Raw genomic sequence first — 27,987 nt, forward strand, 5'->3', positions numbered from 1 at the left:
CCATGGAAAACACCAGTCCAGTCCAAGATGAAGCCAAATTCTACACCATTAAATCAGCCATCCTCTAAAACAAGAGAGAAATGGTACAGCTTAGACCAAGGGGGAGTGAGGAGGGGGGAAGAGAAGGGACAGCAGAGCTCAGCTCGGTGCTGGGAACAGGATCCAGCTCCACCTCGTTTTCTACAGGGAGATTTTCCTCATTGTTTCTACCTGAGCAGGTAAGGAGCTGCTTCATGCTCTGCACTGTCCTTTAACCTCCTGCAAAGCTCCACACGGAAGGTTCCCAGGCTCAGCCTGAAGCCAAGAGAGCTCAGAAAACCCCCCAGGACAGCAGGCAGTGTTGGTGACTCAGGGTTTAATTCCCTTTTATTTCTCTTCTCCAGAGGGAAGTGCACTCCCAGGCCACACATAAAGCAACATTCCAGTAATCATTTTGCAATATTAACCACAACAACACTTCAAAAGTTTTGCTAAATCTCTTTCCACTGCTTCCCCAAGGCTCAGACAGACCACAGGAACACACTCAGGTCAGTGCCAGTGGATTTCCAGACACAAAAATCACACAGGTAAAACCCAACAGCCAGCAGTTCCTACAGCTGCTGGTGGGGCAACAACACAGAGAACGCTCAGGGGTCTGTGGTGCCCAATTCCACCTCAGACTGTTGTAGAAACCAGTAGGAACCATTTGTCTTGTCCCCTTCACCCCTTTTGCTCTGCAATCCAACACAGGCAGAGCAGCAGAGCCAAGCTGCTGACAATCAACAGCAACAACTGCTGATAACTGACATCAATAGCAGGCAGGAAATCCATTCCCTGCAGATCTTCTCTTTGCAGTTGAAAATAAATGAATAAACCCCAAAATATCTCAGACAGCTTTCCCAGACAATGCTGTTTAAGAAGTGTCCAGCAAGACAAGATCATCCTCGAGGGTCCCTCCCCACCTGATGCTTTCTCTGACCAGAGATGATCCAGAGCTGCTCACATGCTGCTTTCTCAAGTTAAAAAACAACCAATCCAGCACTAAGAAGGAGGTGTGTGCTGGAATCAAGAAACTTGGACCAAGCTACCTTCAGTTCTCTGCAAATCCTCCCAGGAAGCCTCTGCTTAAACACAGAGGGGGAAGGAGAGTCACTCTGCAGAGCTGGCACCTACATTCCTTTTAGAATTACATAGAATTGTTAGGTTTGGAAGGGACCTCAAGGATCAGTCAGTTCCCCTGGGCAGGGACACCTCACACTACAGCAGGTTGCTCACAGCCACATCCAGCCTGGCCTTAAACACCTCCAGGGGTGAGGCTTCCACCACCTCCCTGGGCAACCTGTGCCAGGCTCTCACCACCCTCCTGGGGAAGAATTTCTTCCTCACATCCAATCTGAATCTCCCCATTTCTAGTTTTGCTCCATTCCTCCCAGCCCTATCACTACCTGACACCCTAAAAAGTCCCTCCCCAGCTTTCTTGCAGCCCCCTTCAGGTACTGGAACACTTTTCTAAACCCACAGCTCCTTTTAGCTCAGAGCTTCTTTTAGTTTGAAGCCACCACCCCTTGTCCTGTCACTACAGGGTTTCTCCACCCAGCTGCTTTCCAAGCACATTCTAAACCCACCCAGATCCCTTGAGTCACAGGGAGCCAGGGTTCAGCAGCACCACTCCCACCCTAGCTGCTATCCAATGCTCCTGCAACATCCCTGGGATCAGCAACCTCACAGCACCTCCTCCTGGGTGGAGAGGAAACATGAATGGGACCCAGCACCATCCAGTAAAAGCTACATGGCTGAGCCCAGCAGCACCAGTGCAGAGCCATGCCATGTCCTGGTGTTGATTCAGATGGCACTGGGTTGGAAGGGACCCTCAAAGTTCACCTTGTCCAACCCCCCTGCACTCAGCAGGGACATCTCCAACCAGATCAGGCTGCCCAGGGCCACAGCAAATCTGATTTTGAATGTCTCCAGGGACGGAGCCTCAACTCCATCCTCCTTTGGCAACCTGTTCCAGTATTTCACCACTCTCATTCTGCAGAACTTCCTCCTGATGTCCAGCCTAAGTCTGCCCTGCTCCAGTTCCAAACCTCTCTCATCCTATCCCCACAGGCCCTTCTGCACAGTCCCTCCCCAGCCTTCCTGTAGCCCCCTTCAGACACTGAAATGTAGTCATGAGCTCTCTCTCCCTGGAGCCTTCTCCTCTCCAAGCTGAACAGCCCCAACTCTCTCAGCCTGTCCTCATAGCAGAGCTTCTCCAGCCCTCTGATCATCTTGGTGGTCTCCTCTGGACCCACTCCAGCAGGTCTAGAGGATGGAGCAAGCTTGGGGTGAAAACCTTGTGCAGGCAGCCAGCACAAAGCACTAGTAAGTCCAGCTGGAGCCCCTGGCTCAGTGTGCTCAGCCTGGTTACTTCTTCCTCCCCCACTGAGGTCTCCCTTACTGATAGGTTACAACACAGCCCCAAAACCTCCTTCTGCACCATGTGTTTGTCTTTCCCCCAAGTAGTTTCCATGCAACATTAAATCAAGAGAAGTCCTACTTACTAAAGAGCTCAGGGGAGCTCACACAAGCTGCTCTCAGCCATACTCACAGGCAAACATTTTCCCCATGAGGCTGCAAAGGAAAAAGAAACAGCAGAGGATAGCTCAGAGTGCCTTTGGAAGGAGATTTTGAAAGAGAACAGTATAAAGCAGCAAAGCAAAAGAGGAAAGAAGTGAAGCGACCTCAAAAGATTTCATAGAATGGTTTGGGTTAGAAGGGACCTAAAAAAATCATCCAGTTCCAAGCTCCCTGCCATGGCCAGGGACACCTCCCACTACCCCAGGTTGCTCACAGCCTCATGCAGCCTGGTCTGAAACACTTCCAGGGATGAGGAGTCCACAATAATTTGTTGTCAGGTAGGTCCTGGCAGGTTTGTGTGACAGCAGGAGCTGGTAACAAGGCCTGGCCATGACGTGTGGCAGCACCAAGCCACCTCCTCCACTGCTGCTCCTCTCAAGGGCTCCCTTTAGGCACAAGGTTCCAGGACAGCAAGATTGCCACCCAGGGTTTGGCTGCCCAGGGAGGTTGTGGATACCCCATCCCTGGAGGTGTTTAAGACCAGGTTGGATGAGACTTTGAGCAACCTGGGCTGGTGGGAGGTGTCCCTGCCCAAGGCAGGGGGTTGGAACTGGCTGATCTTTGAGGTCCCTTCCAACCCAAACCATTCTATGATTCTATGAATTGCTCCTTCCCCCCCGAGCTGCCAGCACTTCATCAGCACAATTACAGAGGGTACAACTGCAAAGAGGGAGCAGTCAGGGTGGGGATCCCCATCCTGAGGGGATGCCCAGCTGAAGACACCCACAGACCAAGCTACCTGGGCAGGCAGAGTCCTCTCCAGCTTCATGCAGAACTGCCATGGGCCAACCCCACCTCATTGCAAAGCTCTGTCTGGTTCAGATCCCCCTGGAGCCCTGGGATTTTGGGGATGCCCAAGCCTCCTGCTTTCATCCAGCATGAAAACACCAGCACTGTTCACTTGGCTGAGAGGGAGGGAGGAGAACAAGAAGCTGGGCTCACTGAAGAGCTTGGGAAGCATTAACCTCTACAGCATCCAAATCAACTTGAAAGCACTGTGGTAGCTTTTTCCTGCATGAAGGGCCCAGCCAAAACCTTCTCAAAGCCTCCTGCACCATCTCTCTGCTCCATCTGATGGACAACAGCATGCAGCCTGGCATTAAAAGCTCCAAACTTAGCAGAGAAACCATTTCAAAGGAGCAAAGCAACAAGCAGGGCTTTGCATCCACCACCTATGAGGACCTGCAATGCTTTTAAAGCTGGAAGAAACCCCAAGTGGCTTTAATCTGGGCACCCACAGAACCCAAACTTCATGCAAGAAGCTGCTGATGTTGGGATCTGAAGGGAAATGGGCACCAAGAAAGAACATGGACACAAAGATTTCCTAGCAAGCCACTCTGGAGCTAGAGCAACACCTGGGTGCAGCATGAAATGAGGACAAAGAAGGTATCTGTGAACTCTTGCTGATGAGGTTTTTGCCCCAAAGCAAAGATCCTGCCCAGGACCTGCCAAGGCCCTACTGCACTGATGGGAACTCCCTGGATGGAGCCTGGCCTTGAAAGCCTCTTGACACCAGAATCCTAGTTTCACGGGGTGACTTCTGGGGCTTTTTCTGGGGGGATTCTTTGTGTGTTGGGTTTGTTTTAAGGGATCTAGAAGGGATCCAGAATGATTTTCATGCAGGAACAGAGCTGCTGGTGGCCAAATCCCCGAGCGGGGGTCTCGTATTTGAGAGAGGACCAACTGACAGCCAGGGATGATGAGGATGGGGAGGCAAAGGGAAAGTACCACCTGGACACCAACTTGCAGCTGTGGTTGGCCAGCTCCATCTTGAGCTTCCAGGGCTGGGAAAGATGGCAGGAGGTCAAGAGGTTTGCTCCCCAGGCTGTAATGCCGCGGGCGCTTGACCACGTCCACGCTGGCCCGCGGCGTGAAGCTGTTTCTTCTCATCCTTACAGGGCTTTGGCTGATGGGAAGGTGGAGCTGATCCCAAGCAGAGAGTTATCACAAGGAATGAAAAGGGGAACCACAGCTGAAAACCACATGGCACACAGCAGCACACACCTCTGGCGTCCCCACCCACAGCACCCCAAAGCTGCTGGCAGCCGGAGTTGGGTGAACCCAGCAGCAGTTTGTGCCACCAGGATTTTCCCTAGGGAGCAGCAGTGGGGGGAAATGAGCTGCTCTGCTGGCAGATCTGGCTCAGAGGACACTGAAGTCTGCTTTTCTTTTTTAGCAGTTTGACTTCCCATGGGGATTTTTCTGCTTAGCTGGCTTCGTTTGGGGCTGGGTTTTGTTTTCTTTCCTTCTTCTTGTATTATTTTTGTTTTTTTCCCTCCCCCGCCATCCACTTAAGGGGGAAAGCAAATAAGCAGACAGAAAAGTTTTCCCTTCTTTGTGTTTCTGCTCCTCCAAGGCAGCTGCACTTCCCAAGTAAAACAAAGAACAACAGCAACAACCTCTGACTTCTCCTGAGCGGGCAGCAACAATTTCAACACAGAGTTGCAAAGCAATAAACACCCAGACTGGAAACCACCAGCATGGGACCAGCCCCCAGAAATCTTGCCAAATAGGCTCAGTGTAGCATTTAGCAGCCAGCTGGATTTAGCTCCACAAACCTTCCAGACACAGATGCAGGCTCCTGGTTTCTCCACCCTTTCTTTCTGGTCCCTCAGAAAGAAATGCTGGGACCCAGAGCCCACCCAATCTGCCAATAGCTCTTGTAAAAAAAACAGCAAGAAGAGGCAGCTAAAAGCCTAAATGTACCCAAAAGGACTTAAAACAGGATGCATTTGATTTCCTGTGAAATCAGAGCTGGTTTGTGACCTTTAATTGGGGCAGCTAATTATAGGCAAGGGGCACAAGGCCTTTGACAGAGCAATCCCTCTGCAAAGCAGTGATGCAAAGGTGAGCAGCACCTACCACAGCTTCAGCCCAAGGTTCTGTGCTTTGCTGAGCAAGCACAGATGGCCCTGCAGTAGTTTGAGTAATGGGAAAGACAGGATTGCATAAATAAAGCCACTCAGAGCCTGAAATGCATCCACTGCTGCTGTAAGAAGATTCCCAGCACAAGGGAGGTAAAAACCTGGACCCATCCCCTTCTTGCTGTGGTATGCACCAAGTTTAGGCACACCACAGTTGTGCTTTGCACCAAATACTTCTAAACTACAGGAGAAACCTGCAGAGATCAGGGAAAAAAATTCTCCACTCCTCACAGCCCCTAAGCAAATGCTGCTGAGAGCCCCCAAGAAGCTGCCTGAAGCTCCTATCCCAACCCAATCTGCAGCTTCAGAAAGAGAAATCTCACCCAAGAAGATGGAGGGAAGAAAAAAAAAAAAAAACACTTTAAACCTCTTGATCACAAAATGCATCATCAACAAAATACTTCACTGAGCAGGAGACCTGGAGTTCAATCATTTACATCCTAAATTTTTTCATTCTCCTTCCTACAACAACCCTGAAAACATCTCCCCCTCCTCCATCCCCACCTCCTTCTCCCAGCCTGGGAATCACACAAATAAATTCAACCTGTAATTAATTCTGCTTTGGGGAACTCTTTCTGCAGGAAGTCTTTGTGGTGATTGAAAGAATCAGCTTTTTTTCTGGCAGGTATTTAAGAGATTTTTCCCTTTTAGTTCCTTTCTTTTTTTTTTTTTTTTTTTTTTTTTGAGCAGGGAAAAAAAATAACAAAACAAAACAAAAAACCAACCCCAGAGCTGTGCAGCAAGACTTACTGAGTTGAGAGAGGGTTTGTCCCTGTGGGTGTTCACTGCTTCCACATTCAAGGTAATTGTCTCCACTTTACAACCTTTAGGCACCCAAAAAAAAAAAAAAGAAAAAAAGAAAAAAAAAGTTTAGATAAGAAAAGGCAATTTATGAAATCAACTATTTAAGAAGGCAATAAAAGATGGAAAGCAGAATGGAAAACTCAGCAGAGGGGAAAAAAAATGGTGGTGTTTTTATTTGGTAAAGAGAAAAAGGAGTATAAAAAGTAATTAAAAAATAAGGGGAAAAGGGAAAAAAGGGGAAAAAGGGGAAAAAGGGGAAAAAGGGAAAAAAGGGGAAAAAGGGGGAAAAGGGGGAAAAAGGGGAAAAAGGGGGAAAAAAGGGGAAAAAGGGGAAAAAGGGGGAAAAAGGGGAAAAAGGGGGAAAAAGGGGAAAAGGGGGAAAAAGGGGAAAAGGGGGAAAAGGGGAAAAAAGGGGGAAAAGGGGAAAAAGGGGAAAAAGGGGGAAAAAGGGGGAAAAAGGGGGAAAAGGGGAAAAAGGGGGAAAAAGGGGAAAAAGGGAAAAAAGGGGAAAAGGGGAAAAAGGGAAAAAAGGGAAAAAAGGGAAAAAAGGGAAAAAAGGGAAAAAAGGGAAAAAAGGGAAAAAAGGGAAAAAAGGGAAAAAAGGGAAAAAAGGGAAAAAAGGGACAAAAGGGAAAAAAGGGGAAAAGGAAAAAAGGATTTAAATAAATAAAACAAATTAAATAAAATTTTAAAATAAATAAAAGAAAAATAAAAAATTTAAATAACTACATAAATCACTTTTTTCACCATGTTAAAAAAACAAAATCAAATACTTTTGTCCCCATGCTAAGAAAAGCACCAGAACCTTTCACAGAACATTTGTTTGCTCCAACACACAGAGACAGAACTTTAGCCATCAGATTCCCCCAGGAAGCAGGCAACAAAAGAACCCCAAAGCTGCAAACCCCCCAAGGCAATATTTACCATATGCAACAGGTGTGAGCTTGAGAATGGTGTGGAGGGGACAGCGCAGGTAGGGCAGCTCCTCTAGGGGAGAAATAGGAATTATGGGATGGGGTTACAGCTGCAGCAGCCACCCCCCAGCCCCTGGCCCCCAGGCACCTGGTAGCACCTTCCCACAACAGCAAATATTAGGCACCAACAGCACAGGGACTCTGTGCCCATCCCTTCCAACCCCCTCAGTCACCCTCCTCAGCACTGCAGGGGTAGGACAGGGCTGAGCCCAGCGTCTGGGACAGACTTTGTAGGGAGAAAGACAGACAGAAAGAGAGAAAGAAGAAGGGGGAAAGAAAAAAAAAGAAAAAGGAAGAAGGGGGAAAGAAAAAAAAAGAAAAAGGAAGAAGGGGGAAAGAAAAAAAAAGAAAAAGGAAGAAGGGGGAAAGAAAAAAAAAGAAAAAGGAAGAAGGGGGAAAGAAAAAAAAAGAAAAAGGAAGAAGGGGGAAAGAAAAAAAAAGAAAAAGGAAGAAGGGGGAAAGAAAAAAAAAGAAAAAGGAAGAAGGGGGAAAGAAAAAAAAAGAAAAAGGAAGAAGGGGGAAAGAAAAAAAAAGAAAAAGGAAGAAGGGGGAAAGAAAAAAAAAGAAAAAGGAAGAAGGGGGAAAGAAAAAAAAAAGAAAAAGGAAGAAGGGGGAAAGAAAAAAAAAGAAAAAGGAAGAAGGGGGAAAGAAAAAAAAAGAAAAAGGAAGAAGGGGGAAAGAAAAAAAAAGAAAAAGGAAGAAGGGGGAAAGAAAAAAAAAGAAAAAGGAAGAAGGGGGAAAGAAAAAAAAAGAAAAAGGAAGAAGGGGGAAAGAAAAAAAAAAGAAAAAGGAAGAAGGGGGAAAGAAAAAAAAAAGAAAAAGGAAGAAGGGGGAAAGAAAAAAAAAAGAAAAAGGAAGAAGGGGGAAAGAAAAAAAAAAGAAAAAGGAAGAAGGGGGAAAGAAAAAAAAAGAAAAAGGAAGAAGGGGGAAAGAAAAAAAAAGAAAAAGGAAGAAGGGGGAAAGAAAAAAAAAGAAAAAGGAAGAAGGGGGAAAGAAAAAAAAAGAAAAAGGAAGAAGGGGGAAAGAAAAAAAAAGAAAAAGGAAGAAGGGGGAAAGAAAAAAAAAGAAAAAGGAAGAAGGGGGAAAGAAAAAAAAAGAAAAAGGAAGAAGGGGGAAAGAAAAAAAAAGAAAAAGGAAGAAGGGGGAAAGAAAAAAAAGAAAAAGGAAGAAGGGGGAAAGAAAAAAAAAGAAAAAGGAAGAAGGGGGAAAGAAAAAAAAAGAAAAAGGAAGAAGGGGGAAAGAAAAAAAAGAAAAAGGAAGAAGGGGAAAGAAAAAAAAGGAAGAAAGGGGAAGGAAAAAAAGGAAGAAGGGGAAGAAAAAAAAGGAAGAAAGGGGAAGGAAAAAAAAGGAAGAAAGGGGAAGGAAAAAAAAGGAAGAAAGGGGAAGGAAAAAAAAGGAAGAAAGGGGAAGGAAAAAAAGGAAGAAAGGGGAAGGAAAAAAAAGGAAGAAAGGGGAAGGAAAAAAAAGGAAGAAAGGGGAAGGACAAAAAAGGAAGAAAGGGGAAGGAAAAAAAAGGAAGAAAGGGGAAGGAAAAAAAAGGAAGAAAGGGGAAGGAAAAAAAAGGAAGAAAGGGGAAGGAAAAAAAAGGAAGAAAGGGGAAGGAAAAAAAAGGAAGAAAGGGGAAGGAAAAAAAAGGAAGAAAGGGGAAGGAAAAAAAAGGAAGAAAGGGGAAGGAAAAAAAAGGAAGAAAGGGGAAGGAAAAAAAAGGAAGAAAGGGGAAGGAAAAAAAAGGAAGAAAGGGGAAGGAAAAAAAAGGAAGAAAGGGGAAGGAAAAAAAAGGAAGAAAGGGGAAGGAAAAAAAAGGAAGAAAGGGAAGGAAAAAAAGGAAGAAAGGGAAGGAAAAAAGGAAGAAAGGGAAGGAAAAAAAAGGAAGAAAGGGGAAGGAAAAAAAAGGAAGAAAGGGGAAGGAAAAAAAAGGAAGAAAGGGGAAGGAAAAAAAAGGAAGAAAGGGGAAGGAAAAAAAAGGAAGAAAGGGGAAAGAAGAGGCCTTAGAGCAACCTCCCAAGTACTTAAAGGAGGTCTCTATGAAAGCTGGGGACAGACTTTTGAGCAGGGCCTGTTGTGACAGGACAAGGGGGAATGGTTTGAACTTAAAAGAGGGAGACTCAGACCATTAAAGGGAAGAATTCTTTTATCATGAGGGTGGTGAGAGCCTGTCCCAGGCTGCCCAGAGAGGGGGGAGATGCCCCATCCCTGGAACCGTTCCAGGTCATTTGGGGCTCTGAGCAACCTGCTCTAGTGGCAGATGTCTCTGCTGACTGCAGGGGTTGGACTGGGTGGGCTTTAAAGGTCCCTTCCCACCCAAACCACGGATTTGGTGATTTCCAACCCAGGGCCAAGCAAGAGAAACCCTTCCAGCAGCACAGAGGTGGGAAAACACCACAGTGAGAGCTTCCCTCAGCTGCTCCTCACCAGACCTGTTCTCCTGTAGCATCACTGCCAACCTTTCCAGGCTACTGATCCATCAGAAAATATTTTTCTTTCCATTTAAAATAAAATAAAATAAACAATCCCCTAGAGACTATGTAAATGTCAGTGATGGAAAACAGCTCCAGAAACAACAGCTGAGCACCTGCATGGCTCTCGGAGAGCTTCCTGCACAGCTCCAAGCACCATTGGAATGCAAGAATTAAAGGCTTAAACCTCCATGGTGAAAAATAAAAACCCCAAATCAAATCAAAGCAGGCATTAGAAGCCACCCTCCCAAAAACCCTCTGTAAGGAAGCAGAGAGAAGCAGCAGCAGCCCCCAGCATCATGCATTTTCTTTTTGTACCTGCATTCTTGTCAAGAAAATAAGCCAACAGGCACCTCATAACTGCCTGGTGGGAGATCACCAGGACGTTGCCTTGCCTTTCCAGCTCCATAATTACTGGCTCCAAACGTTGGACCAAGTCCTGGTAGGACTGGAAAAAAGGAAAGAGGAATTTATTGGTTTGGTTTGTTCCCTGTTTTGTTTTCCAAAGGTTTCTTTGTAAACAGAAAAGGCTTAAAGAAGGAGTAGTGAGGAATGCAGCTTCACAGGCAGGAAACCATCAGTTACAAACCATCAAAATGCAGCAGTTTGGGATGAGCCAGGAAATAAGAGGAGGAGGGAAAAAAAAGCAACAAGCAGCAGAAAGTGAAATTTGGTGACGGGAAGCCTCAGATCAGAGGAGGATTCAGGAGGCTGGAGACTCCTAATGTTTGCAGTAAGAAAAACAAATAAACCACTCAATTATACACCTGGAGGAGGTTGGGAAGTAAAAGCAGAGCTGACTCCACACCCCACCCACGCTCAGTTTCTTTCCATGATGGTTTTTCACAGGGACAAATCAAGCCTGGGACAAACAAATGGGATGCAGAAGCCCTTGGTGTTGGAGGGGAGCATCAAGGGACTTGCAAAGGGCCCCAAGGAATTGAATTCAAGGCAGATCACACTGAAGGAAAACATAGAATGGGTTGGAAGGGACCTTAAAGATCATCCCTGCTGTGGGCAAGGGACACCACCCACCAACCCAGGTTGCTCAAAGCCTCTTCCAGCCCAGCCTTGAACACCCCCCCAGGGAGGGGGCATCCACAACCTCGCTGGGCAACCTGTTCCAGTGCCTCCCTACCCTCACTGTAAGGAATTTCTTCCCACTCTCCAGTCTCAATCTCCCCTCTTCCACCAGGGTTTATCCATGCTCCATCTTACTGCTCTCTCTCAAGGGTCCTCACCTCTCCTCCAGGATAGCGATAGAGATATTTCTCCTGATCCCTCAAGGCAAACTCCTCTGGGTACTTGGCTTGAATCTCTGCATAGGTCATTTCTTCACAGACCCCCTGAGGGAAGATCACCTTGTTACACCACACTTGGCTTCCACACAGGTACAATGAGGCAAAGAGGAGGAAAGAGCAAGCAAGAGGCTGAGATCTGCAACCCCTTCATGTGATGAAAATTGTAGGTACCAGGTCTGACACAGCCACATGCTCAGCATTTGTGTGAGCAGGGTGGTTTGAGGAGGAATCACAGAATGGCAAGGGTTGGAAGGGACCTGTAGAGATCATCTCCCCTGCTAAAGCACCCCCAGCGGGTTGCTCAGCATCACAATGTCCAGGTGGGTTTGGAAACTCTCCAGAGAAGACTCCACAACCTCTCTGGGCAGCCTGCTCCAGGGCTCCAGCACTCTTAAATTAAGGAAGTTCCTCCTTAGATAGAACTTCTCATATTCAAGTTTGTGCCCATTAGCTCTTGTCTTAGCACTGGAGACCACTGAGGAGCTTTTGGGTTCATTTTAAACCCCCTCTTTGCCAGGGATGAAAGCAAGCATTCATCTCCACAGCGTCAGCCCTGCACTTTCTTTTGTCTGAATGAAGGAGTGGGAGCAGGAACCTTTGTCCCCCCAAGATGATGTGACAAATGCCTGGGATTGCCCAGTGTCATTTCCTTTCTCCACACCAGCTGGGTATGTCCACAGCAAGGTCCAAGCAGCTCCAGACACTGTCAGCCCTGTTGCAAACCATCCTAAACCTCAAGATGATGGCTGGACATAAACCATGTGTAGATGTGGGACTTCAGGGCATGGTTTAGTGGCCATGGTGGTGTTGGGTTGACAATTGGGACTTGATGATCACAGAATGGTTTGGATTGGAAGGGACCTTAAGGATCATCCAGTTCCAATCCCCTGCCATGGGCAGGGACACCTCCCACCAGCCCCAGGTTGCTCAGAGCCACATCCAGCCTGGCCTTGAACACCTCCAGAGAGGGAACATCCACAACCTCCCTGGGCAACTTGTGCCAGTGTCTCCCTACCCTCACTGGAAAGAATTTCTTCCTAACCTCCAGTCTAAAAATCTCCTCTCCTCACACTTCAAATCTTAGAGTTCTTTTCCAACCTTAGTAATTTCATGATTCCAAACATGGATGCAGTTCCTGGGAAGGGAGGTTCTAAGAGGAGCATAGGAAATGGACAGGAAAGAGTCAATTTTACAATGATGAATTGGAAGCCTTTAGCTTCTCTAGATAGCTAAGAATGGTTACACCCAATCAGCATTTCACTCACAGCATCAATCTCATTGAGAATCTTCCACTGCTCATATGTCACCCCCAAGGACTCAGCTGTCTGGATTGTCCTCTTCAGCTGGCTTGTCCACACCTTTAGATCAACAATTTCCTGCTCCTCAATGAACTTCTTCAGTGCTTGAGCAAACTGGGGAGAAACAAAATAAACAAACAAACAAACAAACAAAAAAACCACGACAACCAAACAAACCCAGGGGAGGTTTGGAGGGAGCAGGGAGCTGCTGCCACCTCTAAAAGCATCACTTCAAAGGCTGTGGCTGTCACAGCAAGGCCCAGCTGCCATCCCCCTGGCAGGAGTGGGGATGCAGAGCCCAGATTTTGCCCCACCCTGGGCACACAGTGTGGCAGTTTTAGGCTATGCCTTGAAAATTTTTCCACAGATCTTGAAACAAAAAGTGGTAGAATGCAAATAAATCACTGTTGGGGTATAAAAGAAAAATAATGATAGTCCTGAACAATCCCATTGGAGAGTTACCTACTAGAAGAATTAGTTTAGTAAATAATTTCTCTCCCTTTTTTTGCTCCTTTGAGAGATGAACTTGCTTCTGCTTGACCTTAGCTGCATTGCTTTGGCTAAGCCTAGCAAAACATCTCTCTGCTCCTTTCTCTTGTCCCTTTTGTGTACAAGGGGGAAAGGGAGCAAGAAGCTATTAGCTTCCCTTGGTCTTTGACCAGGGAGGGGTCCTTGTGCTGTTTATTAATTGCAAGTCCTATCTATCTATTTTGTACACATTGATTGCATTCCACTGCAGATTGTCGTTGTGCTTGTAAACACAGCTTCCATTTGCTTCCAACTGAGCCAGGCTGGCAAATTTCATGTTGGGGAGGTGGGGGGGAAAAGGGAATTTTCAACCCACCACACTAAGTCTAACAAAATACCTCTCTGCTCCTTTCTCTTGATCCTTTTGTGTACAAGGGGGCAAGGGTAGGGCAAGGGAGGGAGAAGCTATTAGCTTCCCCTGTTCTTTGACCAGGGAGGAGTCCTTGTGCTGTTTATGAATTGCAAGTCCTATCTATTTTGTACACATTTATTGCATCCCACTGCAGACTAATTGTGCTTGTAAACACAGCTTCCATGTGCTTCCAACTGAGCCAGGCTGGCAAATTTCATGCTGGGGAGGGGGGGGTGGGGGGAATTTTCAACCCACCACACTAAGTCTAACAAAATATCTCTCTCTGCTTCTTTCCCTAGATCCTTTTGTGTACAAGGGGGAAAGGGGGAGCAAGAAGCTATTAGCTTCCCCTGGTCTTTGACCAGGGAGGGGTCCTTGTGCTGTTTATGAATTGCAAGTCCTGTCTATTTTGCACACACTGATTGCATCCCACTGCAGACTGTAATTGTGCTTGTAAACACAGCTTCCATCGGCTTCCGGCTGAGCCAGGCTGGCAAACTCCATGTCAGGGTGGGGTGGGTGTGAATTTTCAACCCACCACCCAAAGCTTCAATGACAGCAAGGCAAGGGGGTGCTGCCAAACACATACCTGCTTCCCACGAGGTGACAGGCCAGAGTCCCCACCAATCTTGCCAACAAGGTTATAGTCACTCTCGCCGTGGCGGCAAAGGTAGATGGTCCGTGGCTGGACGTGAATGTTCATTAGGTAGTAGACAATTTTACTCTGGATGTAATCCTGGACTCTGTTTACCAGGAACCGTTGTCCCACATTGATCACTTTAATGAAGGAAAGGTCTCTGGAGGTAACATAAAATAAGAACAGCCACAGGGGCTGGTTTGGGACAGCCAAGCGGTGGTGGCGGTGGGGGGCGGGCAGCTGGCTCCCTGTCCTCTGGCACAGGCAGCAGCACTGCCACTGGGGTGCCCCAGCAAGACTGACGGGACAACCTCAGTCTGGGTTTAAAGGAGGAGCTGCTGAGTTGCAGATTTGCAGGTGGCATCAGGTTGGAAGGGAACCCTCAAAGGTCATAGAATCAGAGAATTGTCAGGGTTGGAAGGGACCTCAAGGATCAGGCAGTCCCAACCCCCCTGCCATGGGCAGGGACACCTCACACTGCATCAGGTGGCTCACAGCCATATCCAGCCTGGCTGCAAAAACCTCCAGGGATGAGGCTTCCACCACCTCCCTGGGCAACCTGCGCCAGTGTCTCACCACCCTCATAGGGAAGAATTTCTTCCTAACATCCAATCTGAATCTCCCTGTTTCTAGTTTTGTTCCATTCCCCCTAGTCCTATCATTACCTGACTAAAAAGTCCCTCCCCAGCTTTCTTGTAGGCCCCCTTCAGATCCTGGAAGGCCACAATAAGGTCTCCTGGGAGCCTTCTTGTCAGCAGGGACACTCCAACTAGATCAGGCTGCCCAGGGCCACATCAAGTCTGGTCTTGAATGTCTCCAGGGATGGGGCCTCAACCACATCTGTGGGCAACCTGTTGCAGCATCTCACCACTCTCACAGGGAGCAACTTCCCCTAATGTCCAACCAAAACCTCCCCTGTTTCAAACCATTGCCTCTCAACCTGTTACCACAGCCCCTTCTAAACATTCCCTCCCCAGTGTAAGTCCCCTTCAGATACTGAAATGCTGCTCTAAGATCTCCCTGGAGCCTCCTCCTTTCCCAAGCCCAAATTCTTTCAGCCTGTCTTCATAGGAGAGGTGCTCCAGCCCTTTGATCATCTTCATTCATTACACTGCAGTACACTAGAGAAAGATCCTTTCAAATCCCTTGGGATCCACCGTCACACAAGCAATTGTGCTCTGAGGGAGCAGAGGCTCATCACAGCATCCTGAGCTACAGAACAGCAGCACAGCTCACACAGGCAAAGGCAAAATGCAACCCAGGGCTTTGCTTACTTGTCATACACATCAGGATCAAGAGGCTGGTAAGTGACCTTGTAGCACTCTATCCTCTTCAGGAAATCATCCATCACATTCTCCCTGTTTCTCTCTGGGTAGTCAGGGCTGGAAACCTTCACCTCCTGCTCCAACAGACAACGTTGCTTTGTGAGAGCTAAGCAAACTCACCAGGGAGCAAAAAGCCAACGCTGAATGAGGTTATTCTTCTCTTTTTCAAAGAAATAGACATTCCTTAAAGCTGCCCTGTGGAAAAATCTGCTCCTGGAGAGGAAACAAAGGGCAGCTCTGAAGTGCTTGGCCCTGTGACAGCCACAGCTGGCTCACCCTGAGCTGTCCCTCCACAAGGCACCACGCTTCAAGGTCACACATTTCTCAGCTTCATTCGATTTCCACCACCTTCTCACATAACTAACTGCCTCTCCAGCCTTTACAACCCTGCAAACCTCAGCTGCTTCTACCCGAGGGGAAACCCAAGAGCAAGGCACTGTGAGCTGTTGCAGCTGATGACCTTGCAGCAAGCACTTGAGCTGCCAGTGAGCAGCTGAGCCTGGCAGACGTGGCACGCACCAGGATGTTGGCAGCAATGACTTCTGGATCGTCACAGACGGACTCCACAAAGAACACCTGGCAAGAAGGAAGCATAAGTCAGGGTCAGGAACTTCAGAACTCAAGAGCTCCTGCCCCCCCAGAGCGGTGATGTCCCTCCTGGGGTGTCACCCCTGAGGTGCAATAACTCCAGCTATGAACTGAACCCAGGAGCACTACCTTGAAAGCATTTTCTTTAGCAAAACTCAAGATCAGGTCCCTCCTCTCTCGAGTTGTGTTGGTCGCATCAAACACCTGCCAGAGAATGAATACAGCCATGAGAAAACGTAGGGACTGGGATTACAATCAGATGTGCGTGTCCCCTCTCCAAACACCCCAAGCAACTTTGAACTATCTAGGTGTAAGCCCAGGAATCCAGGAGAAGTCTTACAGCTATCTGCCCACACTCCTCCATGAGATAAGCCTTCACGTCTTCCAGAGCCACCAAGGCACACTGCCTGCAGGAGACAAAAGGATGTTTGTCAGGGGTGATGTATTCAGACAACAAGGCTTGTGAACCACCACAGAGGGATTCAAACACCTTCTCTCTCTGCTCATGGAGCACCCACCCCTGCAGCCTTCCAAAAAGCTCTGCAGAGATGGAAAGGCATCTGCACTCTTCCCCCACTTCTGGAGTATTGTATCCAGGTCTGGGCTCCCAGTCCAAGAGAGACGGGGAACTACTGGAGGCAGTCCAGTAAGGAATATGAAGATGCTGAGGGGTTTGGAGGATCTCTGTGAGGAGGAAAGGCTGAAAGACTTGAGGCTGTTGAGCTGCTGAAGAGCAGCCTGAGAGGGCATGTGATCAACACATAAAAATAGGGTGGAGGTAATGAGGATGGGGCTGGGCTCTTCTCAGTGGTGCCCAGTAACAGGACAAGGGGCCATGGGCACAAACTGGAACCCAAGAGGCTTCCCTTGAACTTATGGGGAAAACTCTTTGCTGTGAGGGTACTCTGGAGCAGGCTGCCCAGAGAGGTTGCGGACTCTCCTCTAGAGAGCTTCCAAACCCATCCGGCCATTGTGATCCTGGGCAAGCTGCTGTGGGTGTCCTGCTTTAGCAGGGAGGTTGGCCTGGATGATCTCCAAAGGCCACTTCCAACCCCACCATGCTGGGATTCTGTGTATATCTACAAGCTGCTCCATCACTGGATGTTCACAGCCCCTGCTCTTCATCACCCTGAAGTGAGTAGCAGAGCTTCCAGGCACAGCCCCTCTGGCAGGATCCCTGCAGAGCTCCCTTATCTCCTCCTCCCCGGTTTCACAGGGCTTAAACGTTCTTTTATGCTCCCCAAAAACAGAGCTTGCCAAGACCTGAGCCTAAGCAGACCACCCTGGATCAGTTCAGTCCCTCCCCTGATGGACTTACTTGCGGATTTCCATGGCCTCTTTGTTGTCATGCCTGAAGAACTCGTAGGACTTGTAAGACTTGACAGCCTCCCGGCGATACACTCCTAAATTAAACACTTCACACACACACAAGAGGAGCACGTGAGGCTGATGGCATCTCACAGCCACATCTCAGTGCCCTTCCAGCACCCTGGGGCCAGCTGGTGCCCTCACACACACACACACCTTTGGTGGGTACCCCAATCCAGTTGAGGTAGCGGGTGAGCTTCTTGGACATGTAGGTCTTGCCCCGGGCAGGGAGGCCAATCATGACAATCATTGTTGGGGAGTTGGTCATGTAGGAGGCCCATGCTGCAAAAAGAAAAAAAAAAAATACAACCCCAGGAGCATCAAAGAGCAGCTGGGAGAAAAGAATGAGCCCCCAGGTCAAAGCCATGCTCCATGCCTCAGTTCCTGAATGGACAGATGGATACCACGCATCCCATAAAGAGGTCTCCAGGCAGAGCTTACTTTCAGGACTTGAAGGGGGTCTCTAAGAAAGATGGGGACAGACTTTATAGCAGGGCCTGGTGTGACAAGACAAAGGGTGATGGTTTTAAGCTAAAAGAGAGAGATTCAGACTAAATGGAATTGGTTAGCCTGGAAGAAAGGAGGCTAAAGGGAGACCTTCCGGCTCCCTACAACTACAAGCAGCCCTACAAAAGGAGGTTGGAATGAGGTGGGTGTTGGCCTCTTCTTTCTAGTATCAAGTGATAGAAGGAGAGCAAATGGCCTTAATTTGCAACAGGGGAAGTTTGGATTGGCTATTAAGAACAATTTATTTTCTGCAAGAGTGGTCAGGCACTGCAACAGGCTGCCCAGGAAGGTGGCAGGGTCACTGTCCATGGAGTGTTCAAGAAACTTGTGGCCGTGGCACCAGGGGACAAGGTTTAAGGGTGTTGGGTTGTTGGTTGGGCTTCCTGAACTTAAGGATCTTTTCCAACCAAAATGTTTCTATGATTATAGATAGAAGGTCAGGTTGCTTGGTGCTCTGAGCAACCTGCTCTGGGTACAACGTCCCTGCTGGTTGGAGTGGATGAGTTTAAAGGTCCCTTCCCGCCCAAGCCGGTCTGTGATCATGGAATCATAGAATCAACCAGGTTGGAGACCTCCAAGATCATCCAGTCCAACCGATCACCCAGCCCTAAGCAATCAACCAGACCATGGCATTAAGTGCCTCATCCAGTCTTGAACGTGATTCCAGGCTAGCTGGCTCTCTCCCGTGTCCTCGCAACGATCAGCCGGTGGCCGTGTGCTCCTGCGGTCTCCCGGGCGCTGGTCAACAGTGCGGATCAGTCCCGCTGTGCCTAATGGGGCTGGCACTCAGCTTTTACCCTGGGCAGCATTTACCGCCCGGGCCGGAGCTGCCAAGGGCACCGGAAAGATGCTTTTAACAAAACGGTCACGTTCTGTCCGCCAGCTGCCAAAGCAACCCGGGGACCAGGCGGGAAGAGACGGGTTTGGGGGGCGAAAAACCTCCGTTTGGGGCTAACCACAGCACCCAGAAGTTAGAAACATGAGACGGGTGAGGGATGCGCGGCGCCGGGCAGCCGGGGAAAGAGGCGGGAAGGGCTCACCGCGGCCGGTCCCGGTCATCAAGGGCATAGACGCGGAGAAGGGAGAACGCCAGGAGAGCGGCCCCGCGCAGGATGGAAACGCGTTTAACGGAAGAACCGTGCTTTTTTAAGCGGCACAAGCAGCATCCCCCCCGTAAACCGCTATTTCGGTTTTTCTCTTAAATACAGCAAACACCCATTTTCCTCCGCTCCCCGGTCCCTCCTCCCAGGCCGAGGTTACTCACAGCACTGCTTCTCGCCGCCGCGCAGGGCCCCGGCCCTACCCCGCAGGGGGCCGCCGTGCCGGGGCTCCGCCGACATGGCTCCGGGCCGCCGCGCCACATGCAAATCATATGCAAATCACACCGGAGCCGCATGCAAATGAACGCCGAGCGTCATGACGTCAGCCTCGCCCCTCCACCTCCCCGCCGCTGCCGACGCGCTGATTGGCTGCAATCTAGCCAATGGTGGAGCGCAGCGGGCATCTCGCGAGAGTGGGCGGGAGCGGAAGCGGCTCCGGGTCCGTGGCGGTAGAGGCGGCGGCGCGGGGCGGCCCCGCCGAGGATGCTGCGGCTGCGCTGCAAGGCCCGCAGCGGCACCCACCCGCTGCCCGGCCTCACGGCCCACTCCCGCCTTCGCGACATGCAGGCAGCCCTGGCTGCCCTCACTGGCGTCCCCGCCACGGCCCAGCGCCTCCTGCTGGGTTTCCCGCCGCGGAGCCTGGACCTTAGCGACGGCGAGAGGAGGCTCGGTGACCTCGGGATCCACTCGGGTGAGGGCCAGGCGGGAGTGACGGGCCTGCGCCGTTGGGGGTGGGTACTGGCGCCGGCGCTTTGTGGCCTCTGCTGCTCCGCCGGCGGCAATTAGCTTAATTAAAAGAGGCTGCGGCCCAGCACGCCCCTCATCAGGCAGCTGTCGGGCCGGTTCTTCCTCCTGGGGGTAGCTGTCAACACCCGGCTCGGGAGCACTTCCTGCTCGCCAGTAGCGCCGGTGGTGATTTTGCTGCGTCCCGGGGGGTCCGGAGCCTGAAGGACGGGGCTAGCAGGAGACAGGGACTGGGGACACTCCAGGTGAGTACACCGGAGCCCAACGCTTGGCTAGCGAGGTGCTACCGGCTGTTGTGGGCGAGGCTGTTTTCCGTCAGGATATTGTGCTGCTGGGGGCTGGACTAGATGACCTTTAAAGATCCCTTCCAACCTAGTGCATTCTGCGATTCTGGGAACACAGGCACCACATCCCTGTGGTTCTGTTCTAGGGGCGACAGCATCTTAAACCCTCACCTGCACATTCCTCTCAATTCTTCCTCCTGCTGTGTTTGACAGGCGACACGCTCATAGTTGAAGAGGACACTTCCAAACCCAAGCCTGACTCGCCTGTAGTTGCCAAGAGAACGATGTCTCACTCTCTGAGGGAAGCTGTGCCCGTGCTGGCCAGGAGGGTTGTTCCAGCAGATAACTCCTGCCTCTTCACCAGTGTGTACTACGTGGTGGAGGGAGGTGTGTACGACCCGGGCTGCGCCCCGGAGATGCGCAGCCTCATAGCCCAGATCGTGGCGAGCGATCCCGAGTCTTACTGCGAGGCAGTCCTAGGGAAAACCAACAGGGAATATTGTGACTGGATCCGAAAAGAGGAGACTTGGGGAGGAGCCATCGAGGTGTCCATTTTATCCAAGTTTTACCAGTGTGAAATCTGTGTGGTGGACACCCAGACGGTCCGAATCGACCGCTTCGGGGAGGATGCCGGCTACACGAAGAGAGTCCTCCTCATTTATGATGGGATCCATTATGATCCACTTGAGAGGAAAATCCCTGACACGGACATTCCTCCCCAGACCATTTTCTCCACCACTGATGACGTTGTTCTTGCACAAGCCCTGGAGCTGGCGGACGAAGCCAGGAGGAAGAGGCAGTTCACCGACGTGAATCGCTTCACGCTGAGGTGCATGGTGTGCCAGAAGGGACTGACTGGGCAGGTGGAAGCCAGGGAGCATGCCAAGGAGACTGGACACACCAACTTTGGAGAGGTGTGACACCTGCATGAGGATGGTTGCATCGACTACCTCACCGATCCAGGATGAAATCCTGGGTTTCCTGATAAGCTGTATGTAATCCTACAATTCTCTTCACAAAAGCTTGAAAAGCAAATTAAGGATTGGCCCAGACAAGGCAGGTTGGCTATGGTTAAGGACTCTGCTGCTGGATCTGAAATAGGAATCTTCTGGCATGCTGATCTCTAGGACTCTGGCAGGTGGTTTATGCTGGCAGCTAACAACTGGATTGCTGAAAGAACCTTCTCTTTGTGTACATCAGGAGCAGACACACAAACCTGGGCTTGTTCCAACACTAGCTTCAAATCCAGCCTCTATAAACTGCTGAATTACTCTCTCTTGTGTTCTGTTTTCAGGGTAATTAAGGCAAGCTAAGAGTTTGGGAAACTCAACATCTCGGCATTACTTATCCTAGGAGTTAGACTCTGCTCACACAAGAAGGGGGAAAGTGCTCATTTGGTGTCATAGGAAGAGTCTCTCCAAAGCTGCCCTGTTACCATCAGGAGTAGACTTTGTTGTTTGTGTGAAGTCATGGCTTTAGAGAAAGAAATGGCCTCTAAGCTTTAAGGTAGCCTTCTTTAAATTACTAAGTAGGTGGTTAAGTGTTGAATAAACTTATTAATCCTCTGTAGGTAGTTTTTAGTTGCTTGAAAAAATAACTTATCAACCCCTCTCCCCCCCCCCACCTTCCACCCCAGGTGTTTACACTGCATCAGAACCTTGGCATGTGTCTTGAAATACTTTAGGTTCTTTTTCATCATGGTATCTGAAATTCTGGCAAGAGGGGAATAAGAGTAATTAGGGAAATGACTTGGTTTGCATCTTTGAAATAACTTTTAAGCTGACTTGATTTGGGTAGAGCTGCTCTCTCCCAGCCACAGTGTTACTAAGCTGTACCAGGTTCCAGATACTGTAAATGAGCACTTTAAGGTGTAGTTCTCACTCTTGGCTGATAAAAGAAAAAGGGTTGGCCTCTTTAAGAGGGACAGGAGTCCTCACCCAGAAGGGAGGCTTCCAAGTTTCTTCATTTGCATTCTGCCTTAATGTGTTTGATTTGTCACCAGTGACTGTTCAGTGGCAAGACTTTTAATTCTGATAATGAAGGGTGCTGTTGAAGTTTCAAGACAAAAAAAAAAAAAAAAAAATAAGCTGCATGAGCTGCCCTACTTCTCCTGCTGTTGGGTAGCAGGGAAGTTGAAACTGGTTTAGTATCTCTTACCTCACAGTGGGGTGGTGAGGCTTAACAAGAAGTGCTTTTGAGGTTTTGAAAAGGTGCTGCAAAGGTACATATTGTTGAAGGGGATTTTATTATTTTTTTCTCTCTTTGAAATGCCTGCAACACACACTGAATTTTACTGCATTTTAGAATATTCTTAGCCTGCCATTTTGCTGTTACACTTTGGAGTCACCTTCCTTGCACTTGTACAAACAGGGAGCAAAAAACCACGCATCTGAGGCAGAACTAAATCCACTTTCCAAGTGGAACCTGTAAAGGATTTCCTTCATTCCTTAAGGCATCTGGCTGGGAAAAAGAAAAGTCACCAAACTTAACAAAAACCCAGCAAAAACTTCTCTTCTTTCACTGAAGTTCTCAGCAAAGGCTCCCTGAAGAAATACAGGAGGAGTCTTATTGAGGAAGGAACATAATTACCTAAGTGCTTTGCTGAATTGAGACTTGAAATATAAGGAATTGAATCACTAAGAGCACTGTGGACCAGGTTTCTTTTTAATTCAGTATTAAACCAGACATTAGCACTGTAGGGAGTTTTCCTCTAGAGCCATTTAGCTCCCAAGTCTTAAACCCTGCTTTGCTTTTAGCCTGTCATTAGCAGAGGGGGGGAAAAAAAAAAAAGGAAACCCAACAACTAAACATCCCCAACATTAAAAGCAACCCTCTAGAAGCTGATGCTTAGAAACCTAAAGAAACAGCTGACAGTTCAAAAGAACTTGAAGATTACACTGTGCTAGAACTACTTGAGATGAAATCCTGGCTAGGGGTGAAATCAAAAAGCTGTCAATCCCAAGTGGTGCTCTCAGCTTTCACGCTGAAGAGGTTAAAAACCACCACCTCAGACAGAGAGCTGATCCTCACCATTTGCCAGCTGGGAAAAATGGACATTAAAAACAAACAAACAAACAAACAAAAAAAAACTACCTCAGAGAAGGGGTATGAGGTGTGACTGGGTTTGGGGTGGCTTTGAAATAGGAGTGGAAGAGAAATATTTATTGTCTGCCATGTTTGCAAATGCATTGACTATGGGGAGCAAGATTTAGCTTTTAGCTTTGGATCCTGGATGGATTTCTGGAAGTGTGTAAAAGGAACAAACAAACAAAAAAAACCCAACAACAACAAAAAAAGGATTTTTAGGGGGTGTTCCTCAATTGCAGTATTGTTAAAATTAGGTTTATTTAACCCAGAGTGTTTAGCTTTGCTGTGTCAGGTTTGCATAGGGAATGGGCTAACAGAGAACCAGTTCCATTGGAGGGAGATGTGTTTGTTCTCACTGCTTGGTGTTTTCTTTTGTTGCCTAGAAAATAAAAACTCTTTGGTTAAAAACTGTCAACCAAACTGCTGCACTTCATCCTTGGGGAGGTTGCTGCTGTAACTCAGCCATGGGGAGGTTCACAGGATGTTAGGGGTTGGAAGGGACCTCTGGAGATCTTTGAGTTGCTGCTGTAATTCATCCTTGGGAAGGTTCCTGCTGTTACATCCTGACCAGCTATCAAAGGACAAAGAACTGGTACTGACCTTGAGTCAAAAAAAAAAAAAAATACCCCAACTTTGTGTGATTCTCCTAGACTCTGCCAAACAAAACATTTTAAATGAAGAGATGGAGACATCTAAAGTACAAATCTCTTGTTTTAAGTGTTAGGAAGGGTTTAGTACCTCCTGGTGGTGGGGGAAGGTTTGGTTAGTACTTTATTACCAACCCTTAACTATGGAATCATCACCAAAATAGCCTCTTGATACTAGTCCATGAGAACAGGTTGTGGGACAAGCTGAGGCACTGGCAGGGAAGTGTCACCTGTCCAAACCTGTCCCAAAAGCCCTTAAGATACAGATTATGTCCTTTGTCATTACTCTTATTCCCATATATATTTAAGAGGAGCATTAAATTCCTTGCTAAATGACTGACCTCTGCACCAAAGTACTAAATGGCCTCTGGGAATGAAAATTGCTGCCTTGGGGATGTGCTTGGGAAAAGCTGGTCACTGGGATGATTTGACCAACCTATGCAGTTCTGGATCTTCAGTTAAATACCGGATTCTGATTCCCTGGTGCCAATCTGGCCCTTTTACCAGCACTAAATTCCTTTCATTAAAGAAGAGCCAAACACTGGAACCATTGAATGCCTCAGGTTGGAAGGGACCTCAGAGGTCATCTGCTCCAACCTTCTCATCATGGGTAGGGACATCTCTCAACTAGACTTGGCTGCTCAAGACCTCATCCAACCTGGCCAATATTCCAACCTAAGCCATTCTGTGATTCTGTGATTTAGGTTGGAAGAACCCTTTAAGATCATCCAGTCCAACCATTCCCCAGTTCTATCCAGGCTGGTGCTAAACCCTCAGCACCACATCTCTGCCTCTTCTAAACATCACACAGGGTGGGGAGGATTCAACCACCTCCCTGGGGAGCCTGTTTGAGAACCCTTCCAGTGAAGAAGTTTCTTCTAATGTCCAACCTAAACCTCCCCCCTGGTGCAACTTAATGCTCTCATCCTAAAAAGTCTTTGAGTCCAAGCAGACTTTAGGAAGAGTTGGGTTCAGTAGCTCCATGCCTGAAAGACCAAGCTCAGGAGGAAATCAGTAACACTCGGACATTTCTCAAGGACAAACTTAATTCCTTCTTTCTGGACTGAAAAGAGGAATTCTGGGGAGAGGAAGGAGAAAAAAGGAACATTTTGTTCCACAGTACAGAATCAGACTCTTAAGTCAGCACCTTCTCATGTGCATGGCCAGAGTGAAGTGACAGTTTGGGGACAGTGCCTCCTGTACCCATCCTGCATTTTCTAGGCAGCTGTCCCAGAACAGGGACATTTTACAGGGGCTTGTACTGATAGGATGAGAGGCAATGAATTCAAGCTTGAGGAGGGCAGATTTAGTCTGGAGATTAAGAAGAAATTCTTGACAGTGAGGGTGGGGAGACACTGGGACAGGTTGCCCAGGGAGGCTGTGGATGCTCCCTCCCTGGAGGTGTTCAAAGCCAGGCTGGATGAGACCTTGAGCAACCTGGGGCTGGTGGGAGGTGTCCCTGCCCATGGCAGGGGGGTTGAGATTAGACAATCTTGAAGGTCCCTTCCAATCCAAAACAGTGCCTAAAAGAGTGCTACAACCACAATGCACCCTGGAGCAGGAGCACAGCCCTCTTCCTCACACCCATTTTTCACTCAAGCAGCAGCAGCATCTATTTGCTCTTCCTGACTTCTGAGGAGGAGGGAGGAGGAGGAGAAAGGGAGAGGTAGAGATGAAGAAAATGCAGAATTTCTCTCCTGACAGCTTTAAACACAAGCACCCCAGGTCCTGATGGAGTTCTGGAGACCTCAGACTGACACTCAACTGCTGAAGCATCTGCACCAGGCAGCTTTTGTTGCCCACAGCACAAACACCATCAGGGAATGGTCCTTGGCTCCTGCTCTGCACAAATGCACCCCGGGTAAGCCCTGCAAACCTCTCCCTGGCAAGGAACCTCTTTAATAAGAGGAGCAAAAAAACCTTTCAGCTTGCTATTTGGAAAATTACAGCTCCTCAATGGTCCAAATGAACTGTCTGCCTGTGGTTTAACTGGGGCTGTGCATCCAGCTGTAAAGCTGCCAGTGGGTTCTGTTCTGCTCTGCTCTGCTCAGGGCTGGGCAGGAGAAAAGGACTTGAAATTGGTTGAAATCAATGAAATCTGAGTCTGGGCACCAGAATGCTTTCTGGATTAAAGAATGCAACAGGAGAGGGATTACAATTGGGTTGTTCAAGATTGCACTGTCCTTGTCTAGTATTTTTAATTAAAGCCTTTGGGGGGTGGGTGTTACACCTGGAGAGCTGACTCCTGCTGTGGAGTTAGTGCTAACCAAGCTGTGGGAACACAGCAGAGAATCACAGAATGGTTTGGGTTGGAAGGGACCTTAAAGGGCATCCACTGCCAAACCCCTGCCATGGGCAGGGACACCTCCCACCACCCCCAGGTTGCTCAAGGCCTCACCCAGCCTGGTCTTAACACTTCCAGGGGTGAGGCATCCACAACCTCCCTGGGCAACCTGTGCCAGTGTCTCACCACTCCCACAGTGAAGAGCTTCTTCCTAATGTCAAATCTGCTATAGCTTCAAACCATTGCCCCTCATCCTAACACTACAAGCCCCTATAAAAACTCCCTCCCGAGCTCTCCTGTAGCCCCTTCAGGTACTGGAAGGTTGCTCTGAGGTCTCCCTGGAGCCTTCTCCAGGCTGAAGAGCCCCAACTCTCTCAGTCTGTCCTCACAGCAGAGGTGCTCCAGCCCTTTGATCATCTTCACGGCCTCCTCTGGACCTTCTCCAACAGTTCCATGTTATTCTTGTGTGAAGGACTCCAGACCTGCACAGAGTACTGCAGGTGAGGTCTCACCAGAGCAGAGCAGAATCACCTCCCTGGACCTGCTGGCTGCTCTGCTGTTGATGCAGCCTGGTTGGTAATTATGCCTCTGCAGTTCTGAAGTCCTTATCACCACATCTACACTTCACTCCTTGAAGATTATTTGGTTGCTAGCCATAGAATGGCTTAGGTAGGAAGGGACCTCAGAGATCATCCACTCCAACCTCCCTGCTCTGAGATCCCCTCAGCTCTCTCCCTCTTTTCTGCACAGCTGAAGTTCTTTGCTCAGTTCACAGGCAGACAAAGAGTTAATTATTTCTCTCCATGTGTAACAGCAGCTCTTAACCACCCAGTCCTTTGCATCATCCAACTGTACACACAATTTGGTCTAAGGAAAGTGTCCAACAGGCCCACAGAGGCAAACAAACATCCCTGCATGAGCAGGGATCTTATCAGTGACGCCCTTTGGATGAGTTTCCTTCAGGGCCAGGCCTGAATCATTTGTCTCCTTCTGTTTGTGGACAGGGTGAGGCATGGCAGGTCTGTGAACATGCCAAAGTCCTTTCACAGCTTTCTGTAGTTTTCTCTGCATCATTTGATTCCTGGCATATGCTTCATGCCAGAGATATGAAATCACACTTTATTTTGAGTTATAGTTGTTTGTATTTGGTGGAGGAGAGGGAACATGGCAGGGGGGAAAAAGAGAGAGGAAAAAAAAAAGAGAGAACAGGTTCTTTGCAGGCAGCTGATTCAGAGAAGCTCAAAGCTTCTCCTAATGGATCATGACATCCACCTGACCTAGACAGAGCCCTGCAGGCAGCAAGCTCTTTGAGAAGAGAAGCAAAACCAAAAAAGACTGAGAGGGGATCTCATCAATGTTTATAAATACCTGAAGGGTGGAGGGCAAGAAGAAGGAGCCAAGCTCTTTCCAGCAGTGCCCTGTGATAGGATGAGGGGCAACAGACACAAACTGGAACCTAGCAAGCTCCACCTCAATATGAGGAAAAGGTTCTTTGCTATGAGGGTGCTGCAGCCCTGGAGCAGGCTGCCCAGAGAGGTTGTGGAGTCTCCTGCTTTGGAGACTTTCAAGACCCATCTGGATGTGTTCCTGTGTGACCTGCCCTGGGTCATCCTGCTTTGGCAGGGGGGATTGGACTCAATGATCTCCACAGGGCCCTTCCAACCCCTACCAGTCTATGATTCTATGATTTTATTCTATTTAAGTCCTTGTGCTGCTGCCTTGAAGCTCTCAGGACACATTTGCCCTCTCCTGGAGGACATCCTTGTCCTGCCCTCCTTCTCACTGTGTTTGAATGTGCAATAAAATAATTCCTCTGGGTTTAACTCCCTCCCTCTCTTAATGCAAACTCAGATCTAGGCACAGCGTGATTAAACCAGCACAGACCTGACCCTGTTTGCTGCACCAACCAACACAACCCCAGCCAACCCTTCCAGAAGCATCAAATCCTCACTCACCAGCTGCCACAAAGCTTGGGCAGCACCTTGGGCTGCTGCAGTGCTCCCAACGTGCCACATTCCCATCTCTTCACTTCTGCTGCAGGCCAGTGTGGGCAGGGCTGAGCTGGAGCTCCCAGGAGCTGCTGGGTCCTGCTGATTTGCTCTTCATGTTCCCTTTTGTAACAGCTCCCAGCTGGGGCTCAGCAACCTCTCTGCTTCCTGGCTCATCTGCTTTCTGTCCATC

At 48.7% G+C, this 27,987-nt stretch overlaps 2 protein-coding genes across 2 annotated transcripts; one reads left to right on the plus strand and one right to left on the minus strand.

The window, feature by feature from the left end:
• PFKFB2 (6-phosphofructo-2-kinase/fructose-2,6-biphosphatase 2) lies at positions 1-17,421 on the minus strand. Its single transcript, XM_054395947.1, has 13 exons — positions 17,310-17,421; positions 17,104-17,200; positions 16,126-16,192; positions 15,915-15,989; positions 15,717-15,773; positions 15,147-15,271; positions 13,825-14,032; positions 12,323-12,469; positions 10,998-11,102; positions 10,075-10,204; positions 7,251-7,313; positions 6,273-6,346; positions 1-64 (listed from the first exon to the last, which is right to left on the minus strand). The coding sequence occupies exons 1-13, from the start codon at positions 17,419-17,421 to the stop codon at positions 41-43; spliced, it is 1,284 nt and encodes a 427-aa protein (XP_054251922.1). The 3' UTR covers positions 1-40.
• Positions 17,422-19,243: 1,822 nt separating this feature from the next.
• On the plus strand, positions 19,244-20,708 carry YOD1 (YOD1 deubiquitinase). Its single transcript, XM_054395948.1, has 2 exons — positions 19,244-19,451; positions 20,002-20,708. Exons 1-2 carry the CDS (start codon positions 19,244-19,246, stop codon positions 20,706-20,708), a joined length of 915 nt encoding a protein of 304 aa, XP_054251923.1.
• The last annotated feature ends 7,279 nt before the right edge of the window (positions 20,709-27,987 follow it).

This window comes from Indicator indicator, chromosome 35 (genome assembly GCF_027791375.1).
Source record: "Indicator indicator isolate 239-I01 chromosome 35, UM_Iind_1.1, whole genome shotgun sequence".
Taxonomy (NCBI): Eukaryota; Metazoa; Chordata; class Aves; order Piciformes; family Indicatoridae; genus Indicator; species Indicator indicator.

Coding starts and splice junctions, on each gene's coding strand:
- PFKFB2 (XM_054395947.1), bottom strand. CDS start 17,421: ATGACCAACTCCCCAACAATGATTGTCATGATTGGCCTCCCTGCCCGG. Junction 15,774..15,914: donor CTAAAGAAAATGCTTTCAAG/GTAGTGCTCCTG, acceptor CCTTCTTGCCAG/GTGTTCTTTGTGGAGTCCGT. Junction 11,103..12,322: donor TTCTCAATGAGATTGATGCT/GTGAGTGAAATG, acceptor ATCTTCCCTCAG/GGGGTCTGTGAAGAAATGAC.
- YOD1 (XM_054395948.1), top strand. CDS start 19,244: ATGCTGCGGCTGCGCTGCAAGGCCCGCAGCGGCACCCACCCGCTGCCC. Junction 19,452..20,001: donor TGACCTCGGGATCCACTCGG/GTGAGGGCCAGG, acceptor TGTGTTTGACAG/GCGACACGCTCATAGTTGAA.